This window comes from Chironomus tepperi, unplaced genomic scaffold (genome assembly GCF_022539635.2).
Source record: "Chironomus tepperi strain 1889 unplaced genomic scaffold, CSIRO-AGI_Ctep_v1 contig_93, whole genome shotgun sequence".
Taxonomy (NCBI): domain Eukaryota; kingdom Metazoa; phylum Arthropoda; class Insecta; order Diptera; family Chironomidae; genus Chironomus; species Chironomus tepperi.
The window spans coordinates 1,496,307-1,510,799 of NW_027226215.1; the positions used below are offsets into that span (position 1 = coordinate 1,496,307).

The 14,493-nt window shown below is 30.6% G+C and overlaps 2 protein-coding genes across 3 annotated transcripts in view; one reads left to right on the top strand and one right to left on the bottom strand.

Moving 5' to 3' along the window:
• Positions 1–14,493, bottom strand: part of LOC139087043 (putative uncharacterized protein DDB_G0289963) — a 97,699-nt gene that overhangs the window by 31,948 nt on the left and 51,258 nt on the right. For both annotated transcript variants that reach the window (XM_070635735.1, XM_070635734.1), the window contains exon 3: positions 1,329–1,496. In XM_070635735.1, the coding sequence (XP_070491836.1) occupies positions 1,329–1,496 (168 nt within the window). The remainder of the gene's footprint in view (positions 1–1,328; positions 1,497–14,493) is intronic.
• Positions 5,104–6,468, top strand: LOC139087053 (uncharacterized). The gene is made up of 3 exons (XM_070635746.1): positions 5,104–5,352; positions 5,430–5,753; positions 6,146–6,468. The coding sequence occupies exons 1-3, from the start codon at positions 5,104–5,106 to the stop codon at positions 6,422–6,424; spliced, it is 852 nt and encodes a 283-aa protein (XP_070491847.1). The 3' UTR covers positions 6,425–6,468.

A 14,493-nucleotide genomic window follows, 5' to 3' on the forward strand; every position in this document is an offset into this window, starting at 1 on the left:
TCATAAAGTTCAAAAATTGAATTCAATAGTTCAAATTTTGATCGAAATTGTTCGAAAATTTAACAGAAAAAGTTCAATATTTGAATTTAGGAGTTCTAAATTGATCAAAAGGGTTCAAAAAGTGATCAAAAGAGTTCAAAAATTGAATTTAAAAGTTCAAAAATGTTCAAAAATTGAACCGAAATGAACAGTAAGTTCCAAAGTAATCAAAACTAGTTCAAATATTGATCAAAATTGACCAAACTGTAACTAGATCAGTTCCACACCCTCGAATCAAATGTCAGCTTTTCCGTTCCGTACTCGGTGTGGAAAGAGAAAGAAAATTTTTGCGCTTATGCGATTGTGGAAAAATAAAACAACACAAGATTCTTTCTGTTTGGGACAAATTGACCTTGAAATACATAATTTTTTATATGTCACAATACACTGTGTCAGAAAGAAGACATTGAAAGGTTATAAGAGTCACTTTTTACATGCGCTCTGTTTTTTCTTATTTTACCTTTTAAACTCCTCTTCTTCACTATTTTAACTCTTATTTTTGCACGTTTTTTTTTATCAAATAAAGAACTTAATTTTCACTTTCTGATAAAAATTTTCATTTCTCACTGCTGTTATGGATGATTTTTTTCTCCTTTTTCGTTTCACGCGCGTTTCCACAAAAAAAAAACTAAATTTTTAACTTTTTATTCTTCTTAATCCTCTGGCTCATTTAATTGAAGCACAAAAAAACTTTGAATCATTGAGCTGAAATGCCTTCCTTTATTTCACATAAATTATAAGAAATTCTCTCTCTTTTTTTTATCGGAACTGATGATTTTTTATTACTGTATACATTCACTGTATGTTTAATTTTTTGGACATGCGCCTGCTCTTGGTAAATATATTGCTCAACATACACATATAATTTCGATCTCTTTGAATGTGTGCCTTTGCAAAGAATGTTTTTATTTCTGATTTACACTTGAAAAATGCTTTTTTTTTTGTTTTGATTTGGTTACTTTGATTTCAAGCAAAAAATGCGAATTGGAATTTTTTTTCAAATTTTCTTCGTTTTTGTGATTTTTTTTTTATTTTCTTAGATTCTACGCTTGAACTATGAAGCGAAGGTACGGACGTTCTATCTGACGAGTTTAATGCTTACGGTTCATAATGTTATAAGCGACTAATTGTGGAAGTAAAGAAGAGAGACTCTGATGCCGATGAGAGGAAAATATAAAGCGAGAAAGAGAGAAAAATTTGTATTCGCAGCCAACTTCACGTCGTTGAAAAAAAAACAGTCAAACTTCTCTCACATAGAATTTTTGTGAACCATACAAATGTTTACTTACTCTTCTTGCAGCTCAATGCCACTATCGTTCAGTCCATTAGTTTCTTGTCCTCCTGTCGTTGCATTTACAGATGAGAAGAATTCACGTTCAGCGTGTTCAGGCAAAGGTGTAGGCGTCTCAAAAATGAGTGTTTCAACCATTGATCCTTTTGACGAACCAAAGGAGACTCTGTAATGAGAATAACATGATAACAGGTTCAATATTAATGAGAATTAGGTTATTGTGTTGTGTTGGATATTATGAAATATTTATGCATGAAATGAAAGTAAAAACGCGTCGCGTTTGCACATTGAATAAAAAAAAACTGAAAGCATTCTCGTGTGCGCACGTAATCTTTAAAAAAAAAGAATTAGTAATAAATTTATTTAATGCTTTATTTGTTTAAATTAGAGTAGCGCATTTTGAATGTGAATATTTCTTGTAATTTATTGCGTTATTTTTCATACTTTTTGAGATTATTAGAAGGTGGAGTGTTGGGATATGATGCGTATGATCACGTAGTTTAGTTGAACTATGTACTGTAGAGTTTTATTATTGATTGATATCTACTCGAGCTAGAAATCGACGCAGTTGAAGTTCAGTTGAGTAAATTGACTTGACTCGAACAAGACCAAGCTTGTGGAACTGATCAAAAAATTGTCATGATTGACTGAAATAGGAATGGACAATTCTGCCAATTAGTCAGTTCTGCATTCTTATAGTCGAGTTTGTGGTGTCTGAGAAGAATGGAAACATGGGAGTCGAGGCAGTGTCCGAGTGGAAAGACAAAAGACCGGAAACCTGTATCACTCTTTTGTGAGTACTTGAGTTTGAATCCCATCAGAGATTGATCTCAATCATGTAAGTAGAGTGATATCGAGAAATGACAGAGATCCCCACAATGCTGACTTCATTACAAACTTTAAAATTTAGTATATACTCAGTTTCAAATTGGTTTACCCTGCAAAGAAGGTTTGTCTAAAGCGGTGGTGAGCAATCATTTTAATACCACGGCACACTTCAATCCTTAACATATTTTTGCGGCACATCTGAAATTTTTCATGTCACACACCGATACACACGCATTTAACCAATGCAAAGGCACACAGTTTGCCTCACCACTGATCAAAAGATCTGTGACATGAGATAAAATTCCCATAATTCGGTCAAAGTGTGACTTTAACTCGACTAAGATTCAACCGGTTCTGGAACCTCGATCAACATTGATACATCTAATCTAGATTCAATCTGATTGAAGATAGTTATTTCACTGTTGCTAAATAAACCAGTGGTGGCCAACCTTTTATTTTTCGAAGTACACTTTGGTTATTAACCTCGACCAAAACCGCAAACGGCATACGGTACATGGGATTTACGAATAATTTTGGCAGCTAACTAGCGTGCCGCGACACACAGGTTGCATATCACTGATCAAAACCAAATAGAAACCCCATTAAATACAATAATTCCATACCATCACACACATTTATACAGCAAATGGCTTGGAAAAATGAAAATGCGATAGGCACAATCTCAGGAGAATTATGGTCAGTTGGGACACCAATAGATAAGGGTAGGAAATGATTGATTCTTCTGATTCATCCTTTGTCGACGGCATCAGCATTTCACTTATCATTGCTACAAATTGCTATAACATCTAGTTTGAATCACCCAGTCAGACCAGACAAAATGCAGCACAATTCTCTCAAGTTAAATGAACAAATCGACCAAAGCAGCATACTCAACAAAATTACAAAGTAATTACAATGAAATGAATTATTTTTTTTTGTATCTTTCTCACTCTGCAACTCTCGACAGCATTCAATCGCCTATGTAATAGTCAATTTCATCAAAAAAAAAATTCTAAAATTACTTTACAGCACGCAATTTCCAATTGAGTAAACGATTCGTTAGTTTAATTTTTGTGTACTGTTGATTGTTGGAGACGATGAGAAGGAACGAGAAGAGAAAGAGGAAATTTCTCATTCATAGCGGTAGATTTTTAACTTAAAGACCCGAAGACTTTATGGAAATTGATGATTTAATGGACATTAAATCAAAATAAGAGGAACTGATGATCAGACCTTTCAGCGATCATCATTCGATACGGACGGAGGTGCTTTATTACTCTAACAATCAGTGTGCTGCTCATTTTTTATACCAAAAATCACAATGATTGCAGACGATAATCGCTGCGGAAATTACCGGGGCTGCGACTGAAAGCATCATTAAGTCACAAAAATGTGGGTTAATGTAGAACATCTAGTAAAATTCACTTTTTTTTAGGTTATTTACTCTAAAGTAGGATTTGTTTATATTTTCATTCCATTCCACTCAGTCATCAGTTAATTCTCAAAAGTGCATTTCTTAATGGAATTACTGGAGTTTCTGTTTCGTAACTGAGAAAAAAGTAAGGTGTTTTGGTTTGTTTACATTTCTTCACATTTGTTTACATTATTTGGGTGCGAAAAAATCATAACCTTTGATATTCTGACCTTATGTTTTATTTTATGCTTGTATATCAAAAAGATGCTTAAGTTATGTGCATAGACTTTGTATATTCTTAGTTGTGCTACTTTTTATTAACAATTTATTAAATTATTTATGTAAGAATCTGTTGAATTCCAGCAATTTTAAGCGAGAAAATTGAGAAAAAATTTTCGAAGTGGAAAGAACATAACCTAAAATGGACATAAAACAAGTGTTTAACTTAATTTAGATAGCAACAACTTGAAAAGCGCTTATTTATCATCTAGACAACAAAAGTTCCCACGCAAAACTCGTACATCAACTTTACCGCTGACATTTTGCAAGTTAACAACTTGCCACGTATTAAGTAGCCTGAGGAATTCACCAGAACAGGCACATTAAAAAACGCAATACTTACATAATCGCGACTCGACTGCCTCGTGTACCCATCAAAAGCGATAAAAGTCATAGAACAATATTGGCGAATAGAAAATGCAAAGCAAAGCGTTATTGAGTAATCGTTGCATGCTACGGACATTTCAGTGCCGATTCGACAATTTCAAATTATTGTTGACAGTTGAAAAAAAAACGTATTTTAATAATTTAGATATTTTAACGGATATTACAAATTCAAATTTTTTAACGGTTTCTGAAAATTTGAAAAATGAAATTAACGGAAAGTTTGAAGTAACGCTTGTAACGTATTTTAATAATTCTAATAGTTTAACTGTTTTGGAAAATTTATACAAATTTTTTAACGACTTTCAAAAATTTGAAAAACAAATTAACGGAAATTTCTTGTAACGTATTTTAACAATTCAAATTGTTAAAATGAAATTAAAAAATTCAAATTTTTTAACGGTTTTTGAAAATTTAAACATTAAAATCAACGGAAATTTAGACATGTCCGCAGCATGAAGTAACCTTTAGCTAGCGCCACAGAACTTCTCATAAATCTAACTTTAGTCACTTAACTGCTCGCCTCTTTCCACCCATAGTTTTGGCACCTGTGCGTGCTCTAAATTAATTTCTCAATTCAAGGTTATCAGTGTCGTGCCTTAAAAGCTAATAATGTAGTTTTATCAATCATCAAATAGTGAAATTATCGTTTCACAGTATGTAACCTAAATTTTGATTTAATATTTTTTAATTTTTCATACGACTGACTTAGTTCCTTTTGTAGCTGTATTAGTTTGACATGAAAAACTTACAAATTGAAATAATTTTTTATGACCCAAGAGACAAAAGCCTGTGTTTAATATTATTCACGATTTACATAGTCTGTAATATTCAACGGCATGAATTTCCATTCAGTTCCTTTACAAAAATGCATCGAATATCATTTATAATATTAATATTCCTTTCATTGCTGACTATATCTTACTGTGACGACGATGATGATCAAGATTTTGTCGATTTTGATGCCGAATCACCAGCTACAGAAGAGCCAATATACAGCCTTGAAATACCCGACACTGTCATAATTGAACGACATAATGCAACCGATTATATAGCAGCTGATAACGTTAAACATCATGTTATGGGCATATCCGATGAAAGGTGTGACAATGCACATGTAAGTTATGGATTATAAAATATTTAGGTCGAGGATGAGTAGCTATAAACTAATGTAAACAATTACATATTTTTCAGTACAATCTTGCAACAGACTTCGATCCAGAAAATCAGACGGAAATTGATATTAATACAAAGTGCTTTGAGAGTAGCACATATCCTGTCGATGAGACTATCCAGCCCTTAATGACAATGCTTGAAATTCCAAAACGGTACATGCCGATACATCGATGTATGAAGACATACATTAAATATATTGAACGACTTCCAATGATTGGACCACATCGACCATTATGGGCAAAATATGGTGAATATGTGTATTTGCCACCGCAGCGATGGTTACACAATATTGAACATGGCGCAATTGTGCTACTTCATCATCCTTGTTCTGACGCTGAACAGGTAAACTTAACAAGTTTTTTATGTGTTTTTATGAGTTTAAAACCAGAGTGTGACTGTCTCAAAAACGACCGTTATTTTTTCAAATTTAAATTTTTAAATATTTTTTGACCGTTTTGTAATTTGTATTTTAAAATATCTAATGTTCGAATTTTTTCGACAATCTTAGTTCGAATTTTTCGACAATCTAAAGTTCGAATTTTTCGACAATCTAATGTTCGAATTTTTTAAAAATCTAATATTCGAAATTTTCGATAATCGAATGTTTCGAAATTCGAATTTGAGACAGTCACACTCTGAAAAAAAAACGATAACTTTTTTTTTTCTATTTTGGATCGATGACCGGATGACTCATTTGTGTATGGCTTGTAACTTTTCATTATGAATTTTTACAGCTTGCAAAGTTCAAAAAACTCGTTAAAGGCTGCCTATATCGACACGTTATTACACCATACACAAATCTAACAGTTGACCGGCCATTTGCACTTGTTGGATGGTCATCAAGCTTAGAAATGTCACATTATGATGAAGGATTGTCGGTGAATTTTATGAAATATTATGCAAGATCTGGTCCGGAAAGAATGTTTCGTGATGGACAGTATAAAGAGTTGCTGATTGAAAAGGCAAAAGTTGTTACAAATGTGATTGATTCAACAATTTGTCCAGGCTTTTGAAGCAGACTTGATACAGCCAATGTAATGTAATTCTTTTTTAAATTATGAATGATGCCTTGTACAAGCTGTGTAAAGTTATAAAGCTAAAATAAACAGATTAAAAAGTAATAATCAAGAAATTTTCTCGCGCACTATGTGATTAATTAAAAGAAACTGCTTTTAATCCATATTTGTGTGCTGGTGCTGTAAGTTTACGACCCTTTCATTATTGTTTCGTTTTTTTCCGTCTTTAATTTCGTAGATGTCTTGCATTTTTAGATGTGGATGCAGTGTTTTGGACTCCGTTTGACTTAGATGTTGATGTTGATTCGGATTTTGGATGGAAAAGCCAACTTTGACTTGTTCAAAAAGTTCGTTCTGAGCTCGGCAAAAGCCAACTCTGATTTGTTCAAAAAGTTCGTTAAAAATGATTTGAAAGTTCAAAGTTCAAAAATTTAAATCTTTGTTTACATTCTGAGTAAGATTTGTTTTACAAATTTTAGACTTTCTGGACATAATTACTTGTCATATTATCGAACTTTTGTTAGATTATAGCCTAAAGTTATGTATTCATCTTGTTATGAGCTTGTTAAATGTCCAAAAAGTACTTCAATTTGCAATTTTCTAACATTTTGATCTAAAATTCAATTTCGAAATTCCAACTTTACTAAAATATGTTTCTGGTCTCTAATTCCTCTAATTCCATAGCAAAATGCGCTATACAACCTAATCCTCTAAAACTTCTAAACTCCAATTCCCAGAAAGGCCAATAAACTACTCTTTAATTATTGAGATTATATTTTTTTATGTTCAAAATAATAATTACGATGCACTAAAAAATAGAAAAATATCAACAGTGGCTTGATATCGTAAAATATTTCATATAATTTAAAAAAAATAGAGAAAAAAAATGAACAGAATAGAAATTTTTCAACCATAAACTTTACATAAACCATACATTGAGTAAGTCAATTAACTGATTAACTTGTTTTTCTAATACAATCAGCCTCATCATTTAGATACGAGAGTAGAGGTGCACTTAACAGCTGAATTAATAAATTGGAAGTCGTAAAAAAATTTAATTTGTTTTGTTAAGTCAATAATTGAGGAATTTTAAGTTTTGAAATCATAACGAACTTTTGAAATTTGAATTTTTTTAATGACTTAATTCAAAAATTGAAAAGCCGTTAAAAATGTTGTAAATTAAAAACTCGCATTTTCACACATTTCACTAATTTGACTGTTTTGCCATTCACCAATTAGACCAATTATGTAGAAAATAAATCAGAACAAGCACATGTGAACCAAAAAATAACACATTAAATGAGGAGAATTGAGTAAGAACAGGAAATTTTAGGCAATTTTTAATGAAGTCATTAAAAAATGTCGTTTACATACAGCTTCTACATCAGAGAAGCTCAGTAACATAAATCATCGAAAAAGTGAAGCCATTCCGACTCACATTATTGTCAGTTAGAAGCCAAAAAATTTATTTCCAAAATGGAATGATGAAATTCATACTTAAAACGGCTATTTGAACAATAAAGCATAATAAAATTTTTGTTCTTTTTCAAAATCAAGCAATTGGAAATTGGAGCTTTTTTCTGAAAAATTGAGAAAATATTTTTCAGCATTAAATTACAAGTGTGTGGATATTTTCAATGATGTGAAACATCGGAGCTTATGTTTACTCAAATTTACACAATAAGGCTTTAATGCATCATATTGATACCTTATAAAATGGTTTAAAGATTTAATGAAGCACATTGTTGTGGGAAAGTTGAGAATATTCTTAAAAATTTTGCAAAAAGTCAACGGTTTTGTTAAATTCAAAAAGTCAACGATTTCGTAAAATTTAAAATTTCAATGAATTTGCAAAAGTTCAAAAAGTCAACGGTTTTGTAAAATTCAAAATTTCAATTGATTTGTAAAATTCAAAATTTCCATGAATTTTCAAAAGTTCGAAAAAATCAACGGTTTTGTAAAATTCAAAATTTCAATTGATTTGTAAAATTCAAAATTTCCATGAATTTTCAAAAGTTCGAAAAAATCAACGGCTTTATAAAATTCAATATTTCAATGAATCGCAAAAGATCAAAAAGTCAACGGTTTTGTAAAGTTCAAAAGTTCAATGAATTTGCAAAAGTTTAAAATGCCAGCGGTTTTGTAAAGTTCAAAAGTTCAATGAATTTTGCAAAAGTTCAAAAAGTCAACGGTTTTATAAAATTCAAAAATTCAACGGTTTTGTAAAATTCAAAATTTCAATGAATTTTTAAAAATTCAAAAAATCAACGGCTTTGTAAATTTCAAAATTTTAATGAATTTGCAAAAGTTCAAAAAGTCAACGGTTTTGTAAAATTCAAAATTTCAATGATTTGAATGATTTTTTTAAAAATATTAAGCATTTCATTTAATATTTGATTAAATCTAAGAAGCTTAAACAAATCAGCATTGGACTATTTTTAGAAAATCGTAAGAACGTTCTCTCAAATAATCTTATTTGACGTCAATTTCTGATAAGAAGTATCAAATTATGGCAAGAAAATCTAATTTTAAATAAAATTAGATGAAGCGTAAAATTGGAAAAATTCTGCCAATAGCTAAACATTTCTCAATCTTACATAAATAAATAAATACATTAAGTTGCAACCAGCAGCAGCAGCAGTAGAAATATTGAAAATTAATTTGTATTGCTCTAAATTTCAATTTTTATTATTTTTCATCTCCTACAAAAAAAAAAAAAGTTTATTTATAGACCAAAAAGTAAGAAAAATAAATTTCATTGTTGTACATCTACTTATCGTCAATGTGGTAATTTGAACTCTAAATGTCTTCATAGACATTCAGTTTGATTGACCACAGCATTTTACTTTGTACTGTACATGAAACATAAACTTACAGCTCCCCCGTAGACTTAAAAAGACGTGAAATTGAAACACAAAGCAGACGAAAAAAGAGAATTAAAAACACATAAAAATTTCATTTAGAATACAATAATTTAATTCTTTATGACATAAAATTTATGAATGTTTTTGCTTTATTTCTGTTTATTAATATTTATATTGATTGAAACTATATGGACGAACCTTAATTCAATATAATTTCATAGGCATTTTATGGACGAGTTTATGACAAAAATAGTAGTTAAGAGCTAACCGTGTCTAAATTGATAAGATTCAATTTATAGCATATGCTGAGTGCTTTTTATTAAATTAATATTTTGAATTTGTTTAACGGATATTTGAAATTTGAATTTTTCTCAAAATAAGTTTTCGAACAATTTTGAATCTGAAATGAACGTTATATTGAATTTTGAATTTGAACTTGTTTTTAACGGATATTTGAAATTTGAATCTTTTTTCAAAAGAAGTTTTTTTGAACAATTTTGAATTTTTTGTTAACGGATTTTTGAAATTCGAATTTTTTTCAACATTATTTATTAAATAATTTTAAATTTGAAATGACCGTTATGAACAAATATTTGAAATTTGAATTGTAATCTACTGAATTTTTAGAATATTTTTGAATCTCATTTGACCGTTACATTGAATATTCATCTTAAAACACAAATATGATCGAATTTCCACATGGAATCACTCAAAAAACAGCAGATCCTCCTCTGCCGCTTCCTCTTGCTCCCCCTCACATTCTCAAAATAACAAAATTTTTCTTCATCTGCAAAAATTTATTCTCATTTAAACATTTCTAAAAGAAAAAAAAAATATATTAAAATCGATTCATCGTCCATCCTACACACATACACCGTGAATTTATCTTCATATCTATAATATCCGGCAATAAGAAGTGTGATGATTAAATAAAATTGACACGAGAAAGGCAAAAAGTCAATTTATTTCAATTGCATTCTCTCAATACTTAAAAGCATGAAATTTCACAGCATATAAATTGTAATAAATCAATAGAAAATTATGAATGATGAGAATCTGAATTGATTATGATGAATGCCATTGTTAACATGTGGAACTATCAACAATTGTGGATGGAACTTGATGGAGATGCCCAAAATTATTAAATCATTTGATGCTTAAAAATTGACATAAATTCCAAATGTGATTAATATTTGACATTTTAGTGTCACTTGACCGTTATAAATAAATATTTTGGTCGCTTCCAATTTAGTTTTATTGAATTTCATTTTGGAAGTAAATTCGCAAAGAAATTAAAACATCAAGTTAAGAAGAACAAACAAGCTTCTGTAAGCAGTAATTGCTGTGACTTTCACTTTCGGACTTTACGACATGGATTGACACGTGCTTAAAATTGCGGAATTTTATTTTTTTCTAAAGCGATCCAATTATATCCTTTAATGGAAGGAATTTTCAGGGATGTTGAGCATTTAAAGTCAGTGAATGAAATAAATTCTCAATACAAAATCACTGAAGTGTGGCATATTGGAGCTTTTGTAAGGGCACAAGTCTTTAAATAACAAGTAGCACTCAAGATCTTGTCCAGAGCGCAGTTCTTAACGGTTTTGTAAAATTCAAAATCATAACAGCTTTGTAAAAATTCAAACTATCAACGGTTTTGTAATATTATAAATATTATAAATTTAAACATTTTTGCAAAATCCAAATTTTTAACGATTTTGTAAAATTCAAAATTTTTAACTGTTTTGTAAAATTAAAAATATTTAAGGGTTTTGTAAAGTTCAAATTCTTAACGGTTTTGTAAAATTAAAAATTTTTAACGGTTTTGTAAAATTCAAATTTTTTAACAGTTTTGAAAAAATCAAGAAGTCAACGGTTTTGTAAGATTTAAATTTTAACTGCTATGCTAAGCTCAAAGATTGACGCATCAGTCAAACTGCACTCCAGTTAATTGAAAAACATCCAGCATCAAAAAATCCACAGATTCGTAATTAAGTGGAGCCAAAATATTTCCTGTTTTAAATTTAATGCTTTTGGCAATTATCAAGTTTATAATGATGATTTTCGCACATTTTTGCGAACAAAGTATTTTGTTCTTTTTGTATATAAATTAAAGCATGTGGAACTGCCGCTCAATGAGCAATTTTTTAGAATTCAAAAACCATCTGTTTATAAAGTGTTTATCGTGAATTTTTTCAAAACAGTCTCATTCTGATGACCTTGGATAGTTTGGAGATTTTTTGATGTCAATTCCAACAGAATCTGCTTTATTTCAAAGGGAAAATGGATGTGCCTGACCACATAATTGTTGCCGAAATAAGCAATAAATTAAATTTTGATTTACTTCCGTGAATGACACACGAGTTGAGACTGCGAATTCTGCTTTTTTAAAGCTATGGCCTAAGGTTGCGTGATCTAGCACATGAAACGGTCGACGCACATGTTGTATAATAGTCAAGGTCATCAATTTGCATGGAATTTTTATGCTGTAATTTTGTAATTTTTAGAACAAAAGGTTCTGCCTTGACATTTTGACCTACTGAGCTTTTTCCTTAACATTCTAAATGGCTGACAATTATCAAATTTAGAACAAATTTACAACCCCAAATTACAGTCAATAAAGTTAAAGCATGACTGTAACCAACCATTTGTATTACGTCATTTGCCGCTACAAGTAGAAAGCTTTTTAAAGCAGTGGTAAGGAACCTTTTTTTTCGAGGCACACCTTGATGGTTAGCTTCGACTGAAACCGCATGTGAAATACGGTTTGTAGCATTTCCAATAATTTTTGGCGGCACATTAGTGTTCCGTGCTTCCTAGTTTCACTAAAACTGCCTAAAAGAACGGTTTAGAACACTTGTGAGCAACTCGTGTGACGTGACACATTAGTGTGTTTCCATGAATGTCATGAACAACATGTCGTGCGCGGTTTCGGTTGTAGATAACCAACAACGTGTGCCGTACCACAAAAAAGGTTTGATCTAACTTATTGATTAAATCAATGGTGTGCAACTTGTGTGACGTGACACATTAGCGACACATGAACTACATGGCAAGTGCGATTTCCATCGAAGCTTACTATTAAGGTGTGTCGTAGCACACAGGCTGCCCACAACTGTTTTAATCAATGGCTCAGAACAGTGGTGGACAATTTATGTGACGTGACACATTAATGCGATGGCATGAATGTCCTAAACCGTATGCCGTGTTTGGTATCAGTCGAGGCTTGACACCTAGGTGTGCCACACCACAAAAAAGGTTGCCCACCACTGGCTTAAAGTTAACAAAGCTTTAAAGCTCCCATTATTCTACAAAAAAAGGCAAAACTTCCTGTTTCATTTTTACTATTAAATTTGTAACCCACAATTCACATCAGTTAAATATTCAAAACTATAAAAAAAGTTGTAGAACGTAATAAAATTTATGCTACATAGTCACGATATCGTACACATTGTTGAAGCTATAGCGAATAAAAAAATCGCATATTTCATGTGATATACAATCGTCTTTATAAATAAACTAAATTATTGCTATTTTTTAAGGAGCTAAGTTCAAGTGAGTTTGGATAATGTGGACGGAATTTAGTGTATCTAATGTTATTACTTACTATTCTGCGAATGTAACATAAATTGTGCTATTTAATCTACATCTATATCCAAAAACTATAATTTTTTCCATTTCATTTTTCACTCTAATGAATGATTTTCAGTCAATGGCTATGAATGGATTCGTGATCATGCGAATGACCGAATTGGAACTTTTAAGCTGATTGTTAGAAATGTGAGGTTTGGGATTTAAGCTCATTTTGGATGGCTGGGTTAATTGTTTTGAGGTTGGGTTGTTATTGGACAATTTGCAGTATTGTCATATTAATCTATAATTTATACAGTCTTTGATTCCTAAAAAATTCCATGATTTTAATTTTTTTGCATCTTGATTATTTAAAGGGTTTCTGACAGCGGTTAACCGTTAACAGCATAACAGCGGTTTTTTACCTAAAAATGCGGTTAACGCAAAACAGCGGTTATTGAAAATTAACAGCTGTTAACAGCATTTTTATATGGAAATGCTTTAAATAAGAAAATTTTGAAGGCTTTTAATAAAAAAGTTTTAATTTCTTTCTAAGATCTCTCTTCTTTTGTAAGAAAATGCGAGTTTTGGATGAAAATTTTAGGCTACAATTCCTTTGAAAAACTTGAAAGATTTTGGGAATTTTTTTCAAGTTTTCAATTTAATCATAAAAAATCATTCTTTTTCTTTGATTTTGATTAATTTCTTTACTTTTGTAGGTTTAGACAACCATACGAGGCAAATAAAAAGAAAATATATCAATAAAAAGCTTATTAACATAGGTAGTAAAATTGTGATATTATTAAAAATCGCAATAACTGCTGTTAACCGCGTTAACAGCTGTTTTGAGTTTTTTCATAACAGCATAACAGCGGTTATGAAAAAACGCGGTTAAACAGAAACCCTAATTTATTTATGCATCTTGTTGCTCACTTTTTGCATCTTTTCTTAACCAATTTGCATCTTTTTGCTCAATTCAGACATTTTTTAGTTAATTTGCTCACTTTTTGCTTTTTTTTAGTAGAATTTTGCATCCTTTTGCTCAATTTTTACATAATTTTGTGTAAATTTTCAGTTGTTTGCTCAGTTTCTGCATCTTTTTTGTCAATTTGCATCTTTTTCCAATTTGTGTCAATTTGTTCACTTTTTGGATTGTTTTGCTCAATTTTTGCATCTTTTTGTATCAGTTCGTATTCTTTTGTGAATCAATGATAGGTCTTGAATATAATTTCAAACTTTTTTGATTCGCTCTTCCCAAAAACATTCATGAATTCCCCAAAAAATCAAACTTCAATTTAATTTTCTTCACCTTATAGTTTAATACTGTTTCACAACAAGAGGAAAAGAGTTTTGAAAAACAAATCATTAATTTAATCACAGCAGTCGAAGTAATTTTTTCTCCATTCGTCAATTTTTCATTCTATTCAACAAAAAAGCAATTGAAGCTGCTTTCTTCAATTTAAAAAATTAGTTAAAATGAGAATTCGAGATTTAGCAATTTATTTTGGTTTTGACAAGCTGCAGCGATTGTATCAGGATGTAAAAAGTCACGGTGGTCTACAAATGGCGATCCAAAAATTTCGTCGATTTGATGATCTCAAGTTTGGTCGACTTGTTGGTGAAGATAAATAT

Coding starts and splice junctions, on each gene's coding strand:
- LOC139087053 (XM_070635746.1), top strand. CDS start 5,104: ATGCATCGAATATCATTTATAATATTAATATTCCTTTCATTGCTGACT. Junction 5,353..5,429: donor AAAGGTGTGACAATGCACAT/GTAAGTTATGGA, acceptor CATATTTTTCAG/TACAATCTTGCAACAGACTT. Junction 5,754..6,145: donor CTTGTTCTGACGCTGAACAG/GTAAACTTAACA, acceptor GAATTTTTACAG/CTTGCAAAGTTCAAAAAACT.